This window comes from Jaculus jaculus, chromosome 1 (genome assembly GCF_020740685.1).
Source record: "Jaculus jaculus isolate mJacJac1 chromosome 1, mJacJac1.mat.Y.cur, whole genome shotgun sequence".
In the NCBI taxonomy this organism is placed as follows: Eukaryota; Metazoa; Chordata; class Mammalia; order Rodentia; family Dipodidae; genus Jaculus; species Jaculus jaculus.
In genome coordinates this window covers 234,599,949-234,626,996 of record NC_059102.1, presented here as the reverse complement: position 1 = coordinate 234,626,996, position 27,048 = coordinate 234,599,949, and the positions used below count along the sequence as shown (strand labels likewise).

The 27,048-nt window shown below is 49.5% G+C and overlaps 1 protein-coding gene across 1 annotated transcript; it reads left to right on the top strand.

Moving 5' to 3' along the window:
* Positions 1-10,977: 10,977 nt before the first annotated feature.
* Positions 10,978-21,374, top strand: Snx20 (sorting nexin 20). The gene is made up of 4 exons (XM_004664796.2): positions 10,978-11,094; positions 15,703-15,841; positions 17,434-17,585; positions 20,621-21,374. Exons 2-4 carry the CDS (start codon positions 15,712-15,714, stop codon positions 21,287-21,289), a joined length of 951 nt encoding a protein of 316 aa, XP_004664853.2. The 5' UTR covers positions 10,978-11,094; positions 15,703-15,711; the 3' UTR covers positions 21,290-21,374.
* Positions 21,375-27,048: the final 5,674 nt, after the last annotated feature.

Sequence of the window (27,048 nt, the reverse complement as noted above, 5' to 3'; positions counted from 1 at the left end):
GCCCTGGCTAAGGCTGGGCATGCTAGCTCCACCCCAGAAGCTCCGCCCCTCGTCCCACCCACCCGTCCTGACTCCGCTCTCCACCCACCCCAGCCTGCTCTTCTGGGCAGCCCCACCCCTTCGGATCCTGGGGCACTCAGCGCAGATGCTAGGCAAGTGGCAAGGCTACCTGCGTGACTGTATCTGGCCCTGTGTGTCCTTTCTGGGCCACATTTCAACGAGAAGGGAACAGCAGCAGCGTCCTGGAAACAAGAAACCTACATGGGGCCCCAACACACACACACACCCCTGTGAAATGAAAAGCAGGAAGCCCTTTGGGCCAGCATGAACTGAGGGACCCTCCCTGGGATCCATGAGTCCTTAGTCAGCAGCAGCATTGGTATGGTGGCATGCCCAGATAACAGGCTGGGTGGGGAGTTGTCAGGGCATTTAAAGCTCCTCTTTTCTTCCGGTTGGCTGTCAGCCCTGTGTAACTTGAGAAAGGTCACCATGTAGTAATAACCTGGCTTGAATACCTGCCTCTCACACCTCTGCTGGGCTCTGCAACCTTGCTAACCGGAATTCAGTAGCATGGCTTGATTCCCATTACATTTATTTGACTTAGTGACTTCCTATTTATTTATTTACTTATTTGAAAGAGAAAGAGGCAAATAGGGAGAGAATGGGCGCACCAGGGCCTCCAGCCACTGCAAACAAACTCCAGACACACGCATCACTTCTGCTTACGTGGCTCCTGAGGAATCGGACCTGGGTCCTTAGGCTTTGCAGGCAAGCCCCTTAACTGCTACGCCTTCTCTCCAGCCCATGACTCCTTATTCTTTTTTAAAATTATTACATTTATTGAGAGAAGTACAGAGCCAAGGAAAGTCACCCACGTAGCTAGAGATCCTGTGTGGAGGGCCTGGTCAAAAGCACGGACAGAAAAGAGCAAGTTCAAGGAACTCCTGCTAAGTGCGAACTGCAGGGATTAAGGAACCCTATTCTTAATGTTACTTTAAAACACTTATAACGTGAAGTCTTATTTAAAAAAAAAAAAAGAATAGCTGACATCGACATAGAGCTTGTTATATGTCAGCCTCTGCACACAATAACTCAGTAACCCCACCTACAGGGAATTAAGTATTTTTGTCCCTAAATTAGATGAAGAAACTGAAGTACAGAGAAGTTAATTAGCCTGCCCAAGTCAAGATTTGCCCCAGGCCTCTGACATCCAAGGCTGTGCTCTAACCACCACCCCACACTGCTTCCAGGCAGGTGCTTGTTCGGGCACGCTCTCAACCCGCTGCATTAGAGGGATACAATCTCCCCCAGGGAGGCTCTTCTGCCCACCAGGATGCCCACCACCACCACACTGTTTTCATTGTGAAAGAGCAGAACCATAATGGACAATAGCAGAACACATAAGAAAGCTCTGCATTGTTGTGACCACCATACCCAATAAATAACTACAGAAGGAACGACTGACTTGGGCCCAGGGTTTCGCTCCATCACAGAAGGGAAAGCACAGTGGAGCAGCTCAGCTCTTGGCTTCGTTCATGGCGGAAGAGGCGTGTGGAGAAGCTCTTCGCTGCGTGGTAGACCCGGCAGCACAGTTTCGGGAACCAGGGATCGGGTATGACCTGCAGGGCTCACCTCAAATGATCTACAGCCACCAGGCCCCACCACCTAGCATTCCACAGCTTCCCCAAACAGTACCGCGAGCTGGAAAGCAGGCATAACACTGACAGACCACAGGAAGCAGGAAAACCACCAGCCTGTGTTTTCTCATACTCCATATCCAACCCAGGAACAAAGTTTCCAGCATGACCCTCAAAGTACCCCCAGGATGCAGTCACTTCCTACCCGAGCTACCATGACCACCGAGTTCCCAGTCAGCGCCACCGCCTCTCACCTGCATTATGCAAACGCGCCTCGCCATTCCCCAGGCTTCCCAACCAGCAGCCGCAGTGAGTGTCTTCCACAAGGACAAACCACGCTGTTCTGCTGCAGACAGCTCCCACAGCATCTACAGTAAAAGCTAACATCCCTGCCATGTCCTCTCGTCTGCCGTAGGGTCCCTAGTGCCCTCTCTGGTTCCCTGTGATGGTTCATGTTGGCTGTCAACTTGACTGGATTGACAGCTGCCTAGAAAAGCGAGTGAGTACACTTCTGGGTGCCTGTGAAGGCATTTACAAAGACGATTCAGAGGGCTGAGTAGGGAAGACCTGCCCTGAATGTGGGCAGCACACCCAGCAGGATGGAACAAAAAGCAGAACGCGGACGTTACGGTTAAAACATGGAATGTCCCCATAGGCTCATGTGAGGACTACTTGGACCCCAGCCGGCTGGCGTTTGAGGAGGTTGTAGAAACTTTAGGAGTTGAGGCCTCGCTGGAAGAAATTGATCGCTGCACGGGGTGCTAACTTGTCCTAAGTACATCTCCCTTCTGCCCCCCTCCCCAGTCCTTCCTGTCTGCCATGAAGAAAAGCAGCTCCCACCATGCACGCCTCATGCTCTAAGAGCACAGGGCAAGTGACCTCGGACTCTCTGAAAGTGAAACTGTAAAGCAGCAAGTGACACAAAAACGCTAAGACAAAGGGACAAGTGCGCCTGAGGAAAGCTCTCCCTGAACACGTGCCCCTGTGGCTGCTGCCATCCTGCGTGGCTGTCAGCCCCCAGCTTCTCCAGTCCCTCAATGCAGACTCGTGACAGCGACTCTTCAGGGAGACGCCAGGCCTTCAATCTGAGACGGGGCATCATCTTTGCTCCCTTGTTCAGAGGCTTCCAGATTCTTGGGCTGAGAAAGTACTGGTTCCCCTGGCTTTCCCACCTGCCGATGGCCATTATGGGACTAGCCAAGCTCCGATCACATGAGCCAACATGATACGTTCTTTCTAATAACACACATGTACTCTCTTAGCTCTGTTCCTCTGGTAAGATCCAACTAATGCACCCCATCCTCTTACATTCTCCTTCACTCTCTCTGTTCCAGACACATTGACCTCAGGGATATCCATAAAAATCGGCCAAGCCTGCTGCTACCTGGGGCCTTTGCAATTTCTATTCACTTAGCCTGGAATGTTCTTCCTGTGGAAACCTGCATGGCTCCCTCCTGAACCTCTTCCAGGTCTTACTTGTGATTTTCCCAAGGAGGATCTCTTTCTCTGACCAGTCTCCATACAGTGGCAGCCCCTCTCCATCCTTTTCCCTGCTTTGTCTTCTAACTCCATCCATGCTGTGCAGGGCTGAACGGTCTACTTACTTGCTGTCTTTGTTGTTAAGTCTCTTGCCTAGGAGAGCATGAGCTCTGAGCTAACAGGACTCTTCTGCCATGTTCCCTGGCTGATTCAGGGCTACATAACAGGGCCTGACACGCAGTAAGCAAGCGAATGTACTAAAAAGAAAATAATTCAATGAACCCAATGAAAGAAAGCAGACTGCTGAGGCCTGACGTAATGCTGCTGAGAGCAGCCAAATGCCCAAACACCCATGGTCTGCATGATCCCATTGATATAAAGTTCAAAAGCAGGCAAGACCAAATCACAGTGGAAGGAGCCAGGACACAAGTTACCATGGGGAGGAGGTAGGTCACAGTGACTAGGGGTGAGGACAAAGGAAGCACTGGGGTGCTGGCGATTCCCTATTTTTGGTCTGAATGGTGTCTACATGGATGCAAATACTTAATGGGAAATGGTCAAGTTAAGCATTCATGAGAGCTGTGCTGTCCTTCATGTCTGCTGTGTTTCAACAGAAATTGATTTTTTAATGATGCTATAGTGTGTGCTCACCAGCATAAAGATACCCACAATATAAGCCTGATTTCAAAAAGTAGGTTGCTTTTTAACAAGGGTGCCGGGACAAGTCCAAAGGAAAGAACAGTCTTTTGTTTTAATAAGTGGTTCTGAGAATCTGGACATCCACATGTAAAAAAAAGGGATTTGGCCCCTTATCTCATACCATATACAAAAAATAACCCAACATGGGCCAAAGCCATCATGCAAGAGCTAAAAGAAGAAATATATGTGTGTATGGCCTTGAATAAAGCAACAATTTCCCAGACGTGACATCTAAAGCACAACCAAACACAGAGAGAAATTGAGCATTAGCAAAGCTACTTCAAAGACACTATCAGGAAAGTGAAAAATGACCAACAACATGGAAGACAAATATTTTCTCTAGATTTTGTCTAGAATGTTCCATATAAAAGACCACTATAACTAAGTCATAAAAGACAAATACTGGGCTGGAGGGGTGGCTCAGTGGTTAAGGAGTTTTCCTGCAAAGCCAAAGGACCCAGGTTCAATTCCCTAGGACCCACGTTAACCAGATACACTAGGGGGCACACGCATCTGAGTTCATTTGCAGCAGCTAGAGGCCCTGGAATACCCATTCTCTCTCTCTCTTTTTCTGTCAAATAAATAAGTAAATATAAATATATATATATATATATATTTTTTTTTTTTTTTGGTTTTTCGAGGTAGGGTCTCACTGTAGCCCAGGCTGACCTGGAATTCACTATGGAGTCTCAGGGTGGCCTCGAACTCATAAACCTCCTACGTCTGCCTCCCAAGTGCTGGGATTAAAGGAGTGTGCCACCATGCCCGGCAAAAGTAAAATATTTTTTTTAAAAGAAATACTAGGGCTGGTTAGATGACTTAGTGCTTAAGGTGCTTGTCTAAGAAGCCTAAGGACTCAGATTCAGTTCCCCAGAACCCACATAAACCAGATGCACAAGGTGGTGCATGTGCCTGTAGTCATCTACAGTGGCTAGAGGCCCTGGAGCACTCATTCATTCTCTCTCTCTCTCTCTCTCTCTCTCTCTCTCTCTCTCTCTCTCTCTCTCTCTCACACACACACACACACACACACCACACACACAATTCATTCTCTCTCTCTCTCCATATAAATAAATAAATACAACTCTCCTCTGATGTGGAGGTCTGATGGGGAATAGGTCTGTCTATAGGTTGTCCCCAGGGGCAGGGGACCCTCTGGAGGGACTCTCCAGAAGGTTGGGATGGAAGGGGTCATGCCCAGTTCCAGTTTCTGCACTGGACACAGATGGTTATCCCATGCTGGACAATAACCTCCATGTGGGCCCTTGTCCTATCCCATGGGGTTGTTGCTGCTATATCAGAGTCTAGCCCTTCTGCAGCAAGCCCATGGAAAGAATATGAGAGTGGCTTTCCCACCACCTCAACTCTCCCCCCAGAGTTCAGTCCACTCCTGCCCTCCCCAAGTGCTTATTCAACTCTTCACCAAAAGAATGGTTTGTTAAGAAAAGTTCTGTTTTCTCCACACCATCTCAACAAATCCTGACAGATCAGCAGGCCTGTCTGTCCTGAGGCAGAGCAAGGATTAGGAGTCTCAGCATGGTGACCCAGGCTCCCCAAGCCTGCAGTGCAGAAATGAGGCCAGAGCCCCAATCCTTCCTATTACATCTCAATGCAGTCACAAAGGCAGCCAGAAGCACACTTGGTCTGTGGCCTCATTTTAAAATCCTGTCGCATGAATAAGCTTTGAAACCTTTTAAAGTCTTGAGTGTGCATGCAGCTGCAGAAAGACGAGACTGATGTGGTTTGGGGTCATCTGCGAACATCTCCCCAGCTCAGTGTCCTTCATCCAACCTGCAGGGGAGGTTCACCTGCCCTGTGGGTGATCAATTCCTGTTAATTTCTCAAAAGCATTTCAGGGGGATAAGAAGATGGGTTCATCAGTTACAGGTGCTTGTCTGCAAAGCCTGCCAGCACCCACGTAAAGCTGGATGCAAAATGGTACATGAATCTATGACCCCAAGTCACCTGTACCAATGGGAAGTGGAGCCAGGAGACTGGTATTCATTCCTAACCGCAAAAGACTGTCTCAAAGAAGATGTAAGGAAAGCAAAGATACCTCAGGGTTATCTTCTGACCTCCTCACACACGCCATGGCAAGCATGTGTACACACACACACACACACACATTAAACTTTTTTTGAGACAAGCCCAACAGACTGGACTTTTTTTATACAAGAGAAAGAAAGAGAGGGAGGGAGGAAATTAGTGTGCCAGGCCCTCCAGCCACTGCAACCAAACTCCAGATGTGTGCACCTTCTCGTGCACGTGTGTGACCTTGTGAACCTGTGTCACTGTGTGTCTGGCTTATGTAGAACCTGGAGAGTCGAATATGAGTCCTTACACTTCACAGGCAAGTGCCTTAACTGCTAAGCCATCTCTCCAGCCCTGAATTAAAAGTTTTAAAAAGGTGTTTCGGTGTCATAGTCCTCAGCATACCAGCCTACAGTGGTGGTGAGCAATAGTTTATTTATGGTCACTTTCCTTGCAGCACCAGGGGTTGAGTGAGCAGTAACTTGTAATAATTACTGCTCAATGCGGAATGCCATTCAATTTGGAGAGGGGTGGTGGCTCACTCAGGCACACACTGTGAGTCAGGCCTTAGCGGGAGCCATAGCCTAAACAGTCCTTCATTCTCTCATCCGCTCATTCATTCACTCACTCAAGCACCCATTCAAATAGCAACGACCCACTGAGCATCTACTAGACGGCGGGTACTGTGCTGGGGACAGACCCTGACACAGACAAAGCTCACCATTCTGGACTTTGAGACAAGCAGCAAGTAAACCAATATGCCAATAGTGATAGACATTGGCACAGGGGTTGGAAGCAGGCTGCCTGGAGGAAGCTGGGAGCTAAGGGTGGGGGAAGCCCTCTATGGAAAGAACCTTTACAGGGGATTTCCATAAGGGAACTCAGTGACAGAAGTGAGGCTGCTCACCCGACATTCCAGCCTGGCTGTGGTAAGGGTAGCAGGTGGCCCTGGAGTGGCACAGTGGGGTCAGGAGGGGAGGCAAGCAGATACTGGGGACCTCAGTGGCATGTGGATTGGCTCTGAATATAATGGGAAGTCACAGGCAGTATATAATGGGAAGTCACGGGCAATTCAGAGCAGGAGTGAAATGCTCTTTGGTTTGGGCTTCCAGAAAGGGCACTCAGTTCCTGGAATACTGGCATTTCCCTTCCCTGACACTAGAGTGTCTTTTGGGGTTCCTCCTTGTCTTGTCTCAATACTGAAGATGTCACTGTTTGCCTACCCTACCAAAACTTTCTCCATCTGTTGTACACAGAATATGTGCCTTCATGCTGAACTCCTAACACCCAGTGTGATGGTCCTGAGAGGTGGGACCTTTGGGAGGTGAGGAGGTTATGGGGTAGAAACCCCTTGGGACTAGTGCCCTTAAATATATATATGGAGTGGGATCAAAATGCACAGATCTGTGCTTCACAGAGATGCCCACCAATAGCAAACTCATCTGGTCACTATGGTCCAGGTATGTCTTCCCAACCCAGGTCAGGCACCCTTCCATATCAGGGGGGTTTCCAAAGAACATCTTTGGCCACAGAAGAGGAAGCAAGCAGAGACTGTCACACTCTTCCCCTGTGGTCAGTGGTGGCTGGTGATAGGTGCAGAGAAGTGCTCACAACCTCTTGGCATCTCACAGGGCCCGAGCCTGAACAGAGGCAGGGCAAGTAAACTGAAGACCCACAAGACATGACACGGGGAGAGAAGGGGTGCGGCGATGCAGCCTCACTCTGTGAGCCCTCAGTCCCATACCACACAGGACTTTCTACCTGGCAGTGGAAGGCAGAGGCCAACAAGACATAAGCTCTGCACCAAAGGGCTAGCGGGCCAGAGGCATGCCACGTGTGATACTTCTCCGCGGCAAGTCTCAGAATCGGACCCTTAAAGACGTGGCTGCTCTTTGCACCGCTGAAGAGAGGTGGTTTTGGGTGCTGTTCAATAAACAGGCCAGTAGGTAAACAGGTGCAAGCTAGAGTCCCAGGAGAGAGGCAAACGCAGGAGGTTTCAGAAGGACATCAACTGCCAGCACTCATTGTAAATGTTCTGCACAGCTCCACTCCTCCTTACCCTCCCAAAGGCTGATCTCATTGAAGCAGAAGCAAGAGAGAAACCTTCACAACCATGCAAGAAATGACTCTGGTGGTCGAATATGGTTGGCAACACCTGTTTGTCACAAAATCCCATTGAGTGAGTGCAAATGCAAGCCACAGGCAGGGACAGGATGCTGGCAAGTACAGATGCCCAGTGAATATATAGAGCTCATCCACAAGCAATTAAAATAACTCAGCGAGGGGGCTGGAGAGATGGCTAAGTGGTTGCAGCACTTGACTGCAAAGCCTAACGACATGGGTTCGATTCCCAGTACCCACGTAAAGCCAAAAACACAAAGTGGTGCATGCATCTGGAGTTTGTTTGCAGTGGCTAGAGGCCTTGGCATGCCCATTCTCTGACTGTTTCACTTCTTCTCTTCATTTTATTTTATCTGCTTTTATTGAGGTAGGGTCTCACTCTAGCTCAGGCTGACCTGGAAATCACTCTGTAGTCTCAGGGTGGCCTCAAACTCATGGCGATCCTCCTACCTCTGCCTCCCGAGTGCTGGGATTAAAGGTGTGTACCAACACACCCAGCTGATTATCTCACTTCTATCTCTCTCTGCTTGTAAATAAATTAATGTATAATGGCTGGGGAGATGGCTCAGTGGTTAAAAGTGCCTTCAAAGCCTATCAACCTGAGTTTGATTCCCCAGCACCCAGGTATATAAAGCCAGTGGCAAAGTGGTAATAGGAGGCAGAACCAGGAGAATCTAGAAGCCCATGGGCCGGCTAGACTGGAGTGCACAAAGAAGAAAAATAAATAAAAATAAATAACAAGGGAGAGCCTGTCTCAAGCAAAGCGGAAAGAAAGGAAAAATACCCCAACGTTACCCTCAGCCCTCCACATGTGTGCTGTGGCATACACACACACAAATAAATAACAAAAGGTGAGCAATGGACTTGAACTAACACTGTACTGAAGAGGTAAGTCCGTGAAATGATATCCACTTAAAGCTAGAAGGTAACACCCATTAAAACGGCCAGTGTCAAGTGCAGGTGAAAAGGCGGAGCATCTGGCTATCTCACACCATCCGTGGCTGGTGGGGATGAAAGCAGCCACACTGGGCCCAGCCTGGTGTAGTTGAAACCCTATCCTCAAAGACCCAGCAACATCCCCTTAGACCGACTGACTTGGCTAAATGTCTCAGAATGGATCTGGCGGTGCGGATCATGATGGGCACCTCAAAGAATCCACACGAGAGCCACTGCCCTGAGGGCAAATGAGCAGGGCTGGGGGGCTGGCTCAGTGGGTCAGCTGCTTGCCACACACGCATGAGGACCCAAATTCAGGTCCCCAGCACCACGGTCATGCTGAGCGTGGTGTACGCACCTGTGATTCTGGGGCTGGAGAGGTGGAGATGGGGGTCGCTGGGGCTCACAGGGCTCATTCGCCTAACAGAACGGATGAGCTCTGGGTTCAGCAAGAGAAGAAGATGGAGAGCAACTGGGAAGGACAAGGTAGAGAGCAACCAGGGAGCTCCTGACAAAAACCTCTGGCTTCTGTGTGTATTTGCACACACATGAACCCCATACACACATGCTCATACACATGCAAGCATGCATACACATGCACGCACACAAAGAATAAGCAGTGGTGTATTCAATGTAGAAATGTATTGGAAAAATTTAAAACCCCAGCAAAACACACACACACACACACACACACACACACACAATTTCAATAATGAATAAAATGAAAGTCAACTTCTTGGTAACAAGTTCATAAAATGAAGAAGCGACATCCAGTCAGGGCCATGACCACCTCTGCTGGAGAGAGGGGATCAAGCTTAGAAAGACACATGCAGGACATTTGGAGGACATTTTGTATTTTTGCCACTGTGCTCTTGGACTTCCCAATCTCTAGAAGTGTGAGCTAAATACACTTTTTAAAATAATTTTTCCCACTGAGAAATCCTGCTGGAACTGAGCTGATAATATGCTCCATTTAGAAGAGCAGACAGAAAGCTGGAAGAAGCCATTCTGCATCCAGTTCAATGGGAGAAAGAGAAATCACCAGTGAAGATACTCAACAGTGGACACTGCAAGCCTTATATTTGGCCACCCAGGCCAAATGAGCCAATGGGTGCAATAGTGGCACATCTATCATGGTGGAAACCAACTGCCCTCTAATTGGACTGGAGGCCCACTCCCTGGGAGGGAATATATCTCTGATACTGAAAACTTAAAACAGGGGTAGTCATGAGCCCTAGGGCTATAATGTCTGTGGCTGTCTGGGTAAATGTATATACTATGCTTATCAAACTGCCCAGCAAGCACTGCTCTTAATGTTCATACCCTTATATTAATGCTACTCTCACTTTTGGTAGAGAATCTTCTCTTTTCAGATGGCAATGACCTTGGGATGACTCAGAAAGTATCATGGTGCCGGAAAGAAGTGACCGAAGTGCTCAGTACTGTAATATCTCTATCACACCTTCCAAGGCTCAGGGTCTAATGCGGAAGAGGTGGCGGAAAGAATGTAAGAGCCAAAGGAAGGGTAGGACTCCTTACAATGTGCTCTTCCCAGACACAAAATGGCCTGGATATCCATGACCTCACAGTGCCTGACACTACCTACACAAGACCATCATAATAGGAGGAAAAGATGATGGCATCAAAATAAAAGAGACTGATTGAGATGGTGAGAGGATATGATGGAGAATGGAATTTCGAAGGGGAACGTGGGGGGAGGGAAGGTATTACCATGGGGCATTTTTTATAATCATGGATGCTGTTATAAAAAATTGAAAAAAATAATTTTTTCTAGTCTGTGGTCTTCTGTCATATCCACAGGAGAAAAAGTCTTTAAAAAAGAAAAAAGACTATGGGAGCAGCTATCTATCTAAATGTTAGATTGTCAGGTAGGTGTTTAAGGGTCAGAGAGATGACTGAAGGCTGCTGAGAAATGAGGCCAGGCTGTACTTCTCCCATAAGTCCTCCACCACACAACCGCCCTGACGTGTACTGCAGGCCCTGCACACCTTCCCTCAGCCAATGGGCTGGGGCCCTGGGAGCAGGTCATACAGCCTATTTCCTGTTTTCAAACGGGGAACTCGGCAGAGCAGCGGACAGTCGACCCTCTTGCTGGAACTTAGAGCAGACAGCCAAAAGGGCCATGTGATGCCTCCTGGACCCCTGGACCTACAGAACCTGAAGACCCCAGGTCAGTGAGTGTTTGACTCTAAGCTCAGGGTGGCTTGGTCCCCTCCTTCTGGAACATTCTGAGTACTGCTGGGGACAGGGTGGGAGGGCTGAGAGATGGTGACTGTTTGTATCTGTGTGGCTCTCCTCCTTTGGGAAACAACAGGTAACAGTCCTCTACCTTGACCCATCATCTCCATTCCTTTTGAAATGTCAGGCACTGTGCAAATCCTTCTGGTCCTGGTCTCTCTACCTGGTTCTCTCGAGTGGTGCCAAGGACTGTGCGTCACCATAGCTCTGGGGGACTTGTCTCAAGTGCAGACTCCAGGGCCCACCCCAGCCTTATTATAAGCTGGGGCTGTCTGGGTGTTGCGTGGCTGAAGTCTGCTTCTGTTCAAGACGCAGCACTTCCCCTCACCCCACTACACGGGGGTTTCTGGTTTATGACCACTTTGAGAGCCCTTCCTGAGCCAGGCTTCTTGGGCAAACACCCAGTGGTCCCATGTGGCCTCCACCTGCCCCAGGAGCAGCAGGTGGGAATACCTCGCCTGACATTCCAGTGAAGTGAGGATGGCCAGAGCTTCAAACTCCACAACCAGGGCTACCACTCCAGGCTTCTTCTTCCCACTGCTCTTTGACAGGGGCGTTCCCAGTTCTTCTTCTGTCTCCTGGGGCAGCTCAGGAGGCTTTACTGGGCTCTGCTAGAAGCTCAGGCTCTCTGTGAGGACCTGGACTCTGCAGGTGGCCCAACGTGCTCAGCAGGGGAAATGGACAAGCAGGTAGGAAGTAGGAAGCGAGGACAGTGCACCTGGCATGGGAGCTGGAGGATGCCAGTGTGTGTGGGGGGTGACAGGGACGTTTCCCTGTCCTCTGAGCCATGTACAGGTTCCCAAGCCAACAGCATCAACCTCTGCAGTGTTTTGCTGTAAAGTCTAGACATCTTTGCCACCAAGAGTGTAGAGAGGGAGGGCAGGGCCTGCAGAGCTCCCAGTATGGCTGCCTCCAAAGAGCTTTTCAGTGACAGGATTGCTTTCCTAAACCCTGGAGAGGGAGACTGAGACCTAGACATGATTGGGAAGCTGTCCCCAAACCCAGAAAGGCATGACTTTCCCCTTCCCATTCCTCTTTTTTAAAGTGAGGGACTCCTGGCCAGTCCCGTAAGAGAAAACAGAGGCGTGGCCTTGTCTGCCGGGTTTAGTTTTATTCCAAGAGTGGTTGCACAGTTAGCTTTCCAAGATCTCTACTGGAGTGTCCAGCTACAGCACCATTTCTGGGTCTTCTGAGGTCTTGGGAAAGCAAAGCCCTCCCTGCTTCTGACCCGATACCAGCTGCCAGACCAAAACAGAGCCAAGGGCCAGGCCCACTGAGGCCAATTCCACGTGCCAGCGCCTTTGTCACAGATGAGCTGATGGAGTTAGACAACACTACACTAGGTCCCCATTAGATTAACTGTGTTTGCTGATGAACACTTATAATCCCAGCACTCTGGGCTGGAGAGATGGCTTAGCAGTTAAGGTGCTTGCCTGCAAAACCAAAGGACCCAGGTTCAACTCTCCAGGACCCACCTAAGCCAGATGCACAAGGGGGCGCGTGCAGCTGGAGTTCATCTGCAGTGACTGGAGGCCCTGGTGTGCCCATCTTCTCTCTCTCCCTCAAATAAATAAATTAAATTAATTTTAAAAAATAACCCTAGCACTCTGGAGGCAGAGGCCAGAGGATCATGAGTTCCAGGCCACCTTGGGCAAGTAAGACACTGTCTCAAAAAAAAAAGTGTATGGATCACATGCTGTCTTGCCTAAGCACTTAGTAGAACAGTGAGGCTCCACCCCTAGCCATACATCACCTTAGCAATAGAGCAGGGCTTGCAGCCACACTTGCCAGGAGGGTGAAAGGCAGGAGATAGTATATGTAACCAGCTGGCCGGGATGCAAGGCCATCTCTGCTGACTCTTCGACAGGGCTGAGAGAAGTGAGACATACCAGCTACTGAGTGCCCAGGTGTGGGCAGCTGAGGGTGAGCCGAGCCCCTGCTTCATGCCTCAGCTTGCCTGCCTCTAAATATGAGGCTTAGTAGAGGATTTCCTGAAGGAACCCACGGGACAAGTGCTCAGAGACCAAATGAGCCCAAGTCCCTTCTACCTGCCACATGTAGAGCCATCCCGAGGCACAGGCTCCAGCTTTACTGACCTCCCCTCCCCAGGCCAGGCCAACCAGAGAGGTGTCTCATGCCTACAGCAGGGACAAAGTGGCAGGCACTCAGGTAGCGGGTCCCATGTCCTGTAAAGCCATGGACAGCAGAGAGGTTCAGACCAGGGCAGTGCCATTCAAAGCCCAGTGTTCAAGTCCTGTTCCACTCCCCATCTTCCACACACAGCTACCTCAGGTACTGATAAAGAGATGAGCTTGCCCCATTATTTTGAATTTCTGTGCTACAGTGGTTAGTCTTGATTGTCAAGTGCATTGAGAATTGCCTAGGAGACTGGTGAAGCGTACCTCTAGAGGTGTCCATAATACTAATTAAGGGAGGGACAGAAACCAGCCCTGAATGTGGGCAGTACCATCCCAAAGGCTTGGGATCCGGAAGGACAAAGAGGAAGCTGGAGGGGTTGGGGAGTTACCCAGTCAGTGATGTGCTTGCCTTGCAAGCATGAGGATCTGTTTGATCTCGAGAAAACAGAGCCTCTTTAATCCCAGCACTTGGGAGGCAGAAGTAGGAGGATCTCCATGAGTTCAAGGCTATGCTGGGGAGGAGGAAACAGGTGGATCCCTGTGGGGCTCACTAGCAAGCCAGTCTAGCCGACTTCGCAAGCAGGAGACCCGGTCTCAAATAAAGTGCCTGAAAAAGTGCACTTGAAGTTGTCCTCTGGCTTTCATTTGCATGTGTACATGTGCATACACACCACACACACAAACACACAGGAGGAAAGTGGAGAAAGTCCCCATTAGTGCAGACATTCTCTCTCTCCTGCATCCTGGTTTCCAGGTGAGCTGCTCCACTTCACCACCATGATGAGCTGAAACCTCTGAAATGGAACAAAATAAATCCTTCTCTTTGGTTTATATCAGGTATTCTGTCTCAGTGGCCAAAACAAAACAAAAAACCCACTAATACGTGCCTTAGAAGGGTACCCCAGCCATTTGTTTTGTTGGGAGTGAATATTTTCATTGTGTCTTTTTCCAATTTGCTGCTATTTATACTCCTATTCCAGCTGGCATTTTAGAGTTATTTCTCAAACCTCTAGTGTGTGCCAAATGCTAATAACGGGACAACTGTAGTGCCTGGTATGTGCCAAATCCTAATAACAGGGCCTGGTGTGTGCAGAGCTTTGAGCTGATGTTCTCTGGGGTGGTCCTGACTTAATTCTCACATCAGTCTTGTGAAGTAGCTTTTCCCACTGTGCTCATGTTGAGGCACAGAGAGGCTGCCAGGTCATCTGATTTACATGTCTGGGTCACAGAGTTAGTATGTGAACTGGACCTCGGGAAACTGCTGCCTGCCTCCCGCCCAACTGTGGTGACAGGGAGGATTCTGCAGCCAGCCATCCTGGGCCTGGGTCCTGCCATCACGCACCAGCCCTAATGGTGGGCAGCTCTGCACCTCAGTTCCCGTATCACAAAGCGGACATTAAAACAGTTCCTGCTTCTGATGGCAGTCAGACTGAGAGCATGTCCGAGCCAGCACATCCCAGCATTTGAGACAAGTTCCCCTTTGCTCCTCGGTACTCACCAGCAGCATGACCTTGGACTACATCTGTTTCCTTGTGTGAAAGCTGCAAACATGATGGATTTTTGTGGGTGTTAAATTGGATAGAGGGGTATCAAGAACTAGGTGAGTGTGAGGTCTGCATAGTAAATAGTAAATATCTGTTTTAAAGTAGGTAAATGAGGGCTAGGGTGATGGCTCAGTGGCTAAGTGCACCTGAGGCTGTCCTGTGGCCTCCATGAGGGCCTCTTAGACTGGAGGCTACTGAGTGTCCAAGAACGTGTAGTTGTGGGCCTGCTGAGCCCCCGCTCTTGCCTACCTTAAAAGTGAGGCTCGTTGGAGGATTTTCTGAAGGCCCCCACTGGACAAGTGCTTGGAAGGCACCTGACCTGCCACATTTAGAGCCATCCCAAGGCATGGACTCCAGCTCCTCTGACCTCCCCTCCCCAGGCTAGACCAACTAGAGAGGGGTCTCATACCTAAAGCGGGGACAAAGTGGCAGGCACTCGGGCAGCAGTGGCCCCATTTCCTTCCTATAGGCCGTGGTGAGCCCAGATGTTCAGACCAGGGCATTGAAATATAAACTTAAGTGGTGGGACATCTATCTGGAGCAGCCAGTATCTTTCTTCCAGTCATCGTCAGTCATTACCTTTGCTTGACATCACCTTGTGTGAAATGCACAGCAACTCCCACAGTACCTGGATTCGGGCTCTTAAACAAGGGTTGTGCTGCCTGGGTGCCAGGGGTCCACCTGAAGGACAGGCCACGCGTGACCTGGCAGCTAGGTGGGCAGTGGAACACCCAGCCAGGGGCGCACTGGCATTTGAATCTCCCTGCCTGCCAGCCTGGGATCCCAAGCTCTCACTAGGAACTTCCAGGAACCCCAACATGAGTGGGCTCTCACTGTTCTCTCTCTCCCTGCTGACAGCCTCAGAACATGGCAAGTCCAGAGCACCCTGGGAGCCCTGGCTGGACAGAACCCATAGCCCCATGCACAGCAAGGACCGGGCAGGAGTTCCCAGCCTTGGGCCCAGACCTCCCATGTCCAGGACTGGAAGAACACTCAGGTGAGCTTGGCAGGGGCAAGGAGGAGTAAAGACATTGAAAGAGGAGTACGAATGTGAACCACTGAAGTGATGTTTTAAGCCAGCCTGGCACCCGTCTTAACACGGGTCGCCATTCCCAAGCAGACGTCAAAGCAAGGGTCTTGGTATATAAACTGCTTATGTGGAAGATGACCCTTGGAGGTACGGCAGGAAGTGGAGGAGACAAACAAGGGACGGGCAGCAAACCCACACAGAGGATGAATGATCACATGACTAAGGTGCAATCCCAATGGGGGTCCTCTGGAAGGTGTGCAGAATATACTTCAGAGTTGTGGCATCCAAGGCACAAAGAAGCCAGGGATAGTGCAATGTCCCTTCCTGCATGGGCTGAGGGAGGTGCCCGATTATGCTGTTGTGGCCCTGGAAAGGTCTCAGGGCCCGAGTCATACAATGTTGCTTCCCTCAGGAAGTCAGCAGAATACTCCAGAATAGAGGGTGCCAAGGGGCACTGACAGATAATGTCTACTATAGCATCATCTCTTGGAACAATCTCATTCAAGATGGATTCTCAGGGGCTGGAGAGAGAGCTCAGTAGTTAAGGCGATTGCCTGAAGAGCCTAATGACCCTAGTTCAATTCTCCAGGACCCACAGAAAGCCACATGCACAAAGTGGCACATGCATCTGGAGTTCATTTGCAGTAGCTAGAGGCCCTGGTGAGCCCATTCTGTCTGTCTGTCTCTATCACTCTCTGCTTGCAAATATATAAAATATTTTTAAAAGATAGACTCTCAGAAGCCTGAGGTATGTGATGCAGGGAAAGTGGGACAGATAATTCCGCCCTGGTCCTCAAGTTCAGTTGGGAAACATCACTGAAAATTAGAAGTGCCACAGACAGGCTACCAGAATAAGGTGGCAGTCTCTTATAGCAATACCAAGAGACGGGGTGAGAAGTGGCATCTAGGTCAGCATAAAACAAGGGCTGCCGGGACCTGCACCCTTGCAATACAGTGCACTTGGGGTGGGGAAAATTTCTAAGGTGTGTAGATTTTCAGAATGGTGTGGAGCTCAAGTGAGGTTTAAGAAACACTATTGGTTTCTAGGAAAGGAAACAGGAAGATTGGATTCAAAACAGAGAGCTGGCCAGGAGACCAAGATGAGAGGGGTTGGAAGGGCAAGCCAGGGCTAAGCTTAAACGCGGCCTCCTTGTACATTTCTCCATCACACTGATGTGCACTACAGGAATCCCTGTGGCCATCCAGAGTCAGTGTTGGAGGGAGTGCAGGGGCAGCCATGACAGGATCACTGTTTGTCAGAAGAGGAGGTTTGCAAAATAGCTCATCTACAGCCAGGAAGTGAGTGATGCAACATGGCCACACTGCCTTTCACAACCAAGAAGCAGTGAAGGGTGGTGGGCTATTTGAGGTCAACATGCTGGGCGCATTTACAGGGTTCTGACCCATGTCCCAACTGAACCTATTAATGTGGGAATAGGAGGAAAGGGGCAATTAACCCCTAAACCCACCCACACTGAACGGATGTCCCAGACACACGCCAGCTCTCGCCGCTAGAGGGCGCTGTCGGTTGCCAATCCCGACAGGCGCTATCTTTGCAGACGCTGAGGACAGCCCCAGCCTCAACTCTAGCATGACCACTCGGGAGCTGCAGGAGAGGTGGAGGAAGGAGAAGAGCCGCTGGAAGCCCGTCAAGCTGCTCTTTGAGATCGCCTCAGCCCGCATCGAGGAGAAGAGAGTCTCCAAATTTGTGGTAAGTCAAGTTCCATCACGATGCCTCCTGCCTGGACTTGGACAAGTCGTGGGAGACCTTAGCTTTTCTCAGCCATGAAATGGGTTGACAACGCTAATTCATAGATTCTTCCAGAGAAGTGGAGGTTTCGTGATGCCAGGGCTGGGTCCAGTGAACATTAGCGGCACCTGCGGCACAGTCGTGGCCTTAAGCAGGGCTATCCCAGCTTAATCCCATGCTACTAGACGTTCATCATCTGTGTTCCTTCCCCACCAATTTGCTGTATCCTCGTATCATTAACGATGATTATTGATTTTTGTTTTCTTTGAATTGAACCACTTTTTTAAAAAGCACTTCAGCCGGGCGTGGTGGCGCACGCCTTTAATCCCAGCACTTGGGAGACAGAGGTAGGTGGATCGCCGTGAGTTCGAGACCACCCTGAGACTCCATAGTGAATTCGAGGTCAGCCTGGACTAGAGTGAGACCCTACCTCGAACAAACAAAAAAAAAAATTTCAGTTTTGCATGATATAAAAAAGTCATTATGAAATACAAAGGAAGCTGAGGTCTATTATTAGATTCAAGCTGCTTACCATGGCTGTGGGAGGCTCCCTGCTTGGGGGCTGCTGACTTTATTAAGAGTAGACTATCAGCCTGTGCTAGGGAGATGTAAAAGCCACAGACTACCATTCCCCACTTCACTGGGTCCAGGATAGTCATTCCCCCAGACTTCCATGTGTTCATTCATTGATTTGTTTAATCGTCATCCAGTGAGTGAAGTAGGAACTCTTCCTATCCTCAATTTACAGTTGAAAAACACTTGGGCTCAGATAGGGTAAATGACCAATCTAAGAGCCACACAGCTAGACTGTGTGGGACCTGGGCAGTCTTGACTAGAGTATGAGGCCTGAATCAGTGCTCTCTTGGAAGAGGATTGAGATGGAAACATTTCTTGCTATGCCACATCATTGGCAGTATACTTAACTGATGTTATACAGTGCCTGAAACAAACTCTCAGCACAGGGTATTTCACACAGGGAAACCCAATTCCAGTCCAAGCTTCCCAGCTCAGCTCATGGGGCCTCAGTTTTGACAATACAAAGTCAAGGGAGACTTCAGGCCCTCTGTCTAAGCAGATTTTTCTGCTCTTTCCTCTGTGATGCCTCTGGGCACTGTCTACCACTGCAAGGATGACTTTGGCCATGAACCACTTTACAAATAACACAGCAGAGGCAGGGGGGCATGAGGGAATATCAGATGAGTATCAGATGAATATCATCAAAGTATGTTATATGCATGAATGACAATGTCACATGAAACCCACTACTTTGTGCATTTAATGTGCTGAAATATACTAGTAAAAATAAAAAGAGGGCTGGAGAGATGGTTCAGCGGTTAAGGCACTTGCCTGCAAAGCCATAGGACCCAGGTTCGATTCCCTAGGACCCAAATAAGCCAGATGCACAAGGTAGTGCATGCGTCTGAGTGTCTGCAGTGGCTGGAGGCCCTGGCACACCCATATTCTCTTTCTCTCTCTCCCCCCCCCTCCAGTCACTCTCAAATAAATAAATAAATAATAAATAAAAAGAACTGCATCTCTGCAGCCAGACAGCCTTAGCATGGCAGTAATCCCAGCCCTCAGGATGTGGAGGCAGGAGGATGGGAGTTTGTGACCAGCTTGAGCTACACTGTAAGACATTTGACTCAAAAACAAAATGTCAGGGCTGGGGCAATGGCTCCGTGGTTGAGGGCACTTGTGTGCAAATCCTGATAGCCCAAGTTTGATTCCCCAATACTTACATAAAGCAGGATGCACAAAGTGGTTCACGCATCTGGAGTTCATTCGCTACTGCAGAAGGCCCTGGCGCACCCATGTGCACTCTCTTGCTCTCTCTGCTCACAAATGAATAAATAAAACTACTTTAAAAAAAACACAAAGGACCCAGGTTCATTCCCCAGTACCCACATAAAGCCAGATGCACAAGGTGTGGGATTCGTTTGTAGCGGCTAGAGGCTGTGGTGTGCCCATTCTCTCCCTCTCTCTCTCTCTCTCTCTCTCTCTCTCTCTCTCTCTCTCTCTTTAATATTTTATTTTTATTTATTTACTTATTTGACAGGAGAAAGGGGAGGAAGAGAGAGAAGGAAAATGGGCACACCAGGGCCTCTAGCCACTGCAAACAAACTCCAGACGCATGGGCTCTCTTGCACAGCTGGCTAACATAGGTCCTGGGGGATCGAACCTGGGTCCTTTGGCTTTGCAGGCAAACGCCTTAACTGCTAAGCCATCTCTCTAGCCCTCCCTCTCTCTCTTAAATAAACAAATAAAAATGTTTTTGAAAAACAATGAGGGTCTGGGGCTCAGTGATGGAACACTTGCCTAACATGTGAAAGGCCCTGGGTTCCATCTTCCCGCATCACACATGTATGTGTGCATACAACATACACACAGAGAATACACAATCCTTTGGGCGTACTTTTGAAAAATGGCTTATTAGTTTTTTTATTTTTAATTTTTATTTATTTTTTTGAGATAATGTCTTACTCTAGCTCAGCTGACTTGGAATTCAGTATGTACCCTCTGGAGTGCTGGGATTAAAGATATGTGCCACCACCCCTGGCTGGCCTCGGGTACTTCTTTACTTGCGGGAGGGAGAGAGAGAGAATGTATATGGGCGCATCAGGGCCTCTTGCCACTGTACCCGAACTCCAGACGCATGCACCACCTCGTGCATTGGGCTTACGTGGGTCCTGGAGAAGTAAACCTGGGTCCTCTGGCTGTGAAGGCAAGCTCTTTATCCACCAAAGCTCTTTCTCCAGCCCAGTTTACTTTTTGAATGTTTATTTGTGGGCAGAGAGAATGAGTGAGTGTGCCAGGGCCTCTAGCCATTGCAAACGAATTCCAGACGCACGTGCCACTGTGCGCCACCGGCTTCTGGTGGGCCCTGGGGAATCGAACCTGCGCCATACTACGGCTTTGCAAGCAGGCTCCTTTTACCCCCAACTCTGGAGCGGGGGAGGGCTCCTTGTTCGGACTGGCAGCCTCCTCCCCTCTCGCAGATGTACCAGATCGTGGTGGTCCAGACGGGCAGCTTCGACAGCAACAAGGCGGTGTTGGAGCGGCGCTACTCGGACTTCGAGAAGCTGCACAAGGCGCTGCTCAAGCGCTTCGGGGCCGAGCTGGAGGACGTGGCGTTCCCGCGCAAGCGCCTCACCGGGAACCTGTCGGCCGAGACCATCAGCGAGCGGCGCGAGGCGCTGCGCGACTACCTGCGGCTGCTGTACGGCGTGCGCGCCGTGCGCCGCTCGCGCGAGCTCACCGACTTCCTGACGCGGCCCGAGCTGCGCGAGGCCTTCGGCTGCCTGCGCGCCGGGCAGTACGCGCGCGCGCTCGACGTGCTGGGCCGCGTGCTGCCGCTGCACGAGAAGCTCACGGCGCACTGGCCGCCCGCCGCCGTGCCCGCGCTCTGCGCGCTGCTCGTGTGCCTGCGCGACCTGGAGCGGCCCGCCGACGCCTTCGCGGCCGGGGAGCGCGCGCTGCGCCGCCTGCACGCGCGCCAGGCCCACCGCTACTACGCGCCGCTGCTGGACGCCATGGTCCGCCTGGCCTACGCGCTCGGCAAGGACTTCGTGTCGCTGCAGGCCAGGCTGGAGGAGAGCCAGCTCCGGAGGTCCACCCACCGGGGGTTCACCCTCAAGGAGCTCGCCGTGAGGGAGTATCTGTCCTGAGCTCCCCCCGGCCCTGGCCCTGGCAGCGGGGCTGGGGACCGACCTGGCGTCAGCGCCGCAGGTGGACTGCTTGAGGCTGTTTTGAAGGCAGAGAGCCACTGGGGCGGGCGGGGGTGGGGGCGGGGTGAACTACTTGGGGAGGGGTCTTGGACAAGCCCCCCACCCCGATCTGTTTGGATTTGATGGGCTCCTTGAACCCCTTGTGCCTCTTGAGTGCCAGGCTTACTCATCTCAAAGCCACCCAAGTTCAGCTGCTGAAATTTGGGAGGTGATACGGACCTTACTAAACTCCACAAGCTCGAGAGTACACAGTGAGTTCAAGGCCAGCGTGGGCAACTTACTGAAACTCTTGTGCCAAAGTGAAAAGTAAATAAATAAAAGAACTGGGGAGACAGCTCAGTGGTTGTGAAGGCACAAGGTCCTGATTCCCATCTTGAGGAGGCAGACAGGAGGCTCTTTGGCATCCGCGGGCTAACCCGTGGAGTCTGATTGGTGACCTTCACACCAGTGAGAGACTGTCTCAAAAAGAGATGTGTGATATTCCCACACAAATATGAACATGTATACATACCGCATTCACACACATGCAAAAAAAAAAAAAAGCAGGTTGAGGATGTAGCTCGGTGGCAGAGCACTTGCTGCGCAGCATGTGAGAGGCCCTAGGTTCAATCCCCAGTACAAGAAGAGAGGGGTGAGGGCTTACTGAGGTCTGTGCGTGAGCAGCCGGGGGAGAGATGTGCGGAGTGCAGTGCATTCTCCTGCTGCCCTGGACCCTTCCTCTCTGCTCTTCTCTCTGCCGCAGCGCCGCTTACAAACGTTCGCACCCATAAGCCCAACACTCGAGCTCTTCCCCTTAGAAACAAAGTTGCACTGTTGTACCTCAGGGGTGGCTTCTCCTTGTAAGAAAAGTAAAAGAGAACACTGGACTTGATCTCTACAGACAGCCTGTTTATTGAGGGAAACGGCGAGAGGCAGCAGCCTTCCCGCGGGATGAAGGCTGAAGCACTGAGCCAGGCTGGGGTGCAAGTTTATAAGGAGGATCCTAAGAAAAACAGACTGGACCAGGTTCAGTTGATTTAAAAAAAAATGTAGCTGTTTGTGTCCTTGTTCAGAATAGGCTTCTTAAGCCAGGAATGTCTAAGGGGGGCGAGGGATACTCAGATGGTCTCTGGTCCTTCAAGGCCATTTAAGAGAGGAGTACATCAGTCAGGGAAGGGTGCCAAATTTAATGAGGCCAAACGCCTCTTTGCCTTCTTTATTGCCCTTGAGCTTTAAGGATAGTTATTAACTTGTTAGCTCCCTTTAGTTTTCAGGGAAGGCTATGAACCTTTCACTCCTCTAGTCCACCCCCAGGATATTGGGGGCCAAGTGCAGTTAGAATCTTAGCACTTTGGAAATCTAGGCAGGAGGATCATGAATTCAAGATCAGACTGAGCTACAGAGTGAGATCCTGTCTCAAGAAGCAACCCTGCAAAAAATAAATAAAGGAGGAAGGGGGAAGGAGAAGGAATATAAGTAGAAACATTGATCTAGAAATACCCTAAGGGTCTATGGCACTGGTCTTAGGGAATTTGCCAGTGATTTCTCTGCTTGGATGTCAGACCCCATTGTCCAGCGGTGGATGTCCATAATGCAGTTGTGGCTTTAGTGCCTTCCCTGGGAACCTTATGGTAGGGTACCACTTTGTCCTCTGCAGGGATCCGTTCTAGGAAGACGGGCCAAGGCGGCCACAGTGGACACAGTGGACAGCCCTTCCACAACCTGTACCGGAATCTGTTCAACAGAGACACCTTGTGGCAACTATGAGGTGTAGCACTATTGGGCTTTGTCCTGGAGGGGAACATGAGGCAGATACTAGGCATAGCCCTTAAGTCTTTTCAGTCATTCCAGAAGGACACTTTAAGTGGGGGATACTGGGCTTCTTTAAAAGATGTGCTTATAGGAAATTAAAAGTGCTCAGTGGTAAAATAAAATAAAATAGCAGCGGTGAGTCTCTGTACTGATGATTTTGTAAGTTACTTCATCAAATCTTAAATGTTCTTAATTGTAACATACAGCAAGGGAAACAATACCCCACATGGGGAACTGTGATGGTTTGAATGGAGATGTCCCCCACAGCCTCAGGTATTTTTCAAAAGTATTTTTGTTAATTATCTATTCGCAAGCAAAGAAAGGGGGCCATATGTAGGCAGACCAGGGCCTCCAGCCACTGCAAATGACTCAGTGCATCTGGCTTGACATGGGTACTGGGGAATCAAACCTGGGTCACCAGGCTTTGCAAGCACGCACCTTTAACTGCTGATCCATCTCTCCAGACCCTTGGTTATTATTATTATTGTTGTTGTTGTTGTTTTTTGAGGTAGGGTCTCACTCTAGCCCAGACCGACCTGGAATTCACTATAGAGTCTTAGGGTGGCCTTGAACTCACAGCAATCCTCCTACCTCTGCTTCCGGAGTGGTGGAATTAAAGGCGTGCACCACCATGCCCAGCTTCCCTTGGTTATTTTTGATGGAGCTTCCTACTTAGCCTGCAGCAGGTAGAGCCCTGCTAAAGAAGGTGTGACACTGGGGGTAGATCTTGAATGTAGCCTACTATGTGTTCAGAGCCAGCTTGAGCTCTGGCTGTTCGTTCTTTCTGCTGTGGATGTGTGATGTTGTGAGCCAGCTGCTTCTGCCATGCTGAAGCTTTGCCTTGAAACTGTAAGCTGAAATAAACCCATTCCTCCTAAAAGCTGCTTCTGGTCTGGTGTTTTGTCTCAGCAACAGGAAGGTAATTGCAATAGGAACTGAATAAAAGATTCCATAGAAAAATCATAGGCGAACAAAAAGATCCTAAATGTAAGGGTCAACACAGGTCAGACCTGGTGCTGTGGTTTGACTGTCCCCAACAAAGCTCACCTTGAACTTCAGTTCTTACTGCAAAGTATTAACAGGTAAGAAGTCAGCTGGGCATGGCAACATACATCTGTAATCCCAGGGATTGGGAGGCTAACACAGGAAGATTGTGAGTCCTAGGCTAGCCAATGTAGTGAGTTTCAGGCTGGTTTGGAGTGCATGTCTTTATTAAATAATAGATACTTATTCCAAACCTGGTATGTGAGATGGAGCTTTGCGAGGTAATTAGGACCAGAACCAGCCCAGCACATGAAGATGGCCCTGTGATTGTACTATCAGCAGAGGGATAGAGACCCAAGCTAGCACATCTGTTCTATCTTACCCTGTGTTACTCTGCACAGCCTTGCAAGGTCCACACCATCAAGAAAACCTTTGTTATGCAGATCCTAGCTACAGACGATAGGGCTTCTGTGTGAGAAGGAAAAAACTCAGTAGCAGAGGCCAGTAAGCTAGAAAAGAGATATAAAGGGAAGAGAAAGGAAGGGAGGGGGTTATTTAATAGGATGGTATTGTATATATGTAAGTAGAAGAATAGATTAACGGGGGTGAAAAGGCCCAAAGTGAGTCATGGGAAGAGATCGAGTAAAGCAAAGGTGGAGAGAGGGCTAATCAAACTTTAGAGGATATAAATAAATCATATGGGATCCCACTTTTTTGGACAATGGAACACTCAGAAGCTGTAGATTGTTGCTAGAAATTTTTCAGTGCCAGTGATGGGATACCTTCCAGTGAGTTGTTGGCCAGGGAGGTCCCTGATATCCCCAAAAATTTATAGGCCATTGCCGAGGCCCTTGGTTTCCCACCAGGAATAGATGGTAAGACCCTATTGCTGAAGACTCTACATATTTGGGCTGCAAGGCCACTGAGAAATCCTGCTGGAACTGAGCTGATAACCTCCTCCATGTGGACCAGCTGATAGAAAACTGGAAGAAGCCATTCTCCAGTTCAATGGGAGAAAGAGAAATCACCAGTGAAGATACTCAACAGTGGACACTGCAAGCCTTATATTTGGCCAGCCAGGCCAAATGAGCCAATGGGTGCAATAGTGGCACGTCTATCATGGTGGAAACCAACTGCCCTCTAATTGGACTGGAGGCTCGCTCCATGGGAGGGAATATATCCCGGATACTGAAAACTTAAAACAGGTGTAGTCATGAGCCCTAGGAGTGTAACATCTGCTGTTGTCTGGCTAAATGTATATACTATGCTTATCAAACTGCCAAGTAAGCACTTCTGTTAATGTTCATACCCTTATGTTAATGCTACTCTCACTTTGGGTAGAGAATCTTCACTTTTCAGATGGCAGTGACCTTGGGATGACTCAGAAGGTATCATGGTGCTGGAAAGAAGTGACAGGAGTGCTCAGCACAATATCTCTATCACACCTTCCAAGGCTCAGGTGCTAGTGTACAAGAGGTGGTGGAAAGAATGTAAGAGCCAAAGGAAGGGTAGGACTCCTTACAACGTGCTCCCTCCAGACACAAAATGGCCTGGATATCCATGACCTCACAGTGCCTGACACTACCTACACAAGACCATCATAAGAGAAGGAAAAGATCATGATATCAAAATTAAAAGAGAGACTGATTGAGAGGGGGAGGGGATATTATGGAGAATGGAGTTTCAAAGGGGAAGGTTGGGGGAAGGAGGGTATTACCATGGGATATTTTTTATAATCATGGAAGTTGTTAATAAAAATTTGAGAAAAAAAAACAACCTTTTTCAAGGCTGGAGAGATAGCTTAGCAGTTAAGGCACTTGCCTGTAAAGGCTAAGAACCCATGTTCAACTCTCTAGATCCCATGTAAGCCAGACACACAAAGGTGAGGCAAGCACAAGGTCACATAGCTCTCCTTGGCAGCCATCTCATGGTCCTGGCATCTCCACTGGGTCTCCACTGCAACCCATGGTTCATCCTTATGGCCCCATCAGGTCCCCATGCAGGCATCCAGCAAACCTGCTTCACACTGCCCATGGCCATTTCCAAAACACAGGACTGTGTTGCAAATTCAATGGCCCTCTCTTTCCTGCATTTCTTATACTCCACAATACCAGATGGGGTGCCAACTTGTTAATCCAGGGGGCAGTAAAGCTGACTTTGAAGAACAGGACACTCCTTGACCATTCAAGCCCCTTCAAAAAACTGCATTGTTGCTGGGCATGGTGGCACATGCCTTTAATCCCAGCATTCATGAGGCAGAGGTAGAAGGATCACCATGAGTTCGAGGCCACCCTGAGACTACGTAGTGAATTTCAGGTCAGCCTGGACTAGAGTGAAACCCTACCTTGAAAAAAAAAAAAAAAAAAAAAAAAAACCTGCATTCTTTCTGTTATCCCAATGCAGGTCAGCTCACCCAATCTCAATGGCTGTAATCTCTCAATTGCAGCTGAACAGGCAGCAGTTTCAGCCCAAGGATTTCATTTCTGTGCCATGTCCCTCTACTCATACCAGTCCATTTCTACGCAATGCAACCCTGCACAAATTCTCAGGACATGACCATAACAGCAATCCTCCCACAGAAATTGCTTCTAGCCCAGTCCAAGCAATGCTCTTTCTCACCTTCATCAGCCAAACCTCACAGTTCATAGTTCATACTGCATTCAGGTCTTTCAACTCTGACCAGAATAGTCCACAAAGCTGTACTTACAGCACTGCAAGGCATCTCTCAGGCCAAGGTTTCAAATCCTTCCACATTCCTCTTGAAAATCAGCTCCAAAAGGCCAAAGCCACATAGTCAGGTGTCTAACAGCAAACGACCCCACTCTCAGTACCAACATTACTGGTGTGGTCAGGTTCACATTACTGGTAGAAATCACCCAACCAAGAGAAGCTTGTGGGGGTCAAAAAGAGGTTTATTTTGGCCT

Coding starts and splice junctions, on each gene's coding strand:
- Snx20 (XM_004664796.2), top strand. CDS start 15,712: ATGGCAAGTCCAGAGCACCCTGGGAGCCCTGGCTGGACAGAACCCATA. Junction 15,842..17,433: donor AGGACTGGAAGAACACTCAG/GTGAGCTTGGCA, acceptor CTATCTTTGCAG/ACGCTGAGGACAGCCCCAGC. Junction 17,586..20,620: donor AGAGAGTCTCCAAATTTGTG/GTAAGTCAAGTT, acceptor CCCCTCTCGCAG/ATGTACCAGATCGTGGTGGT.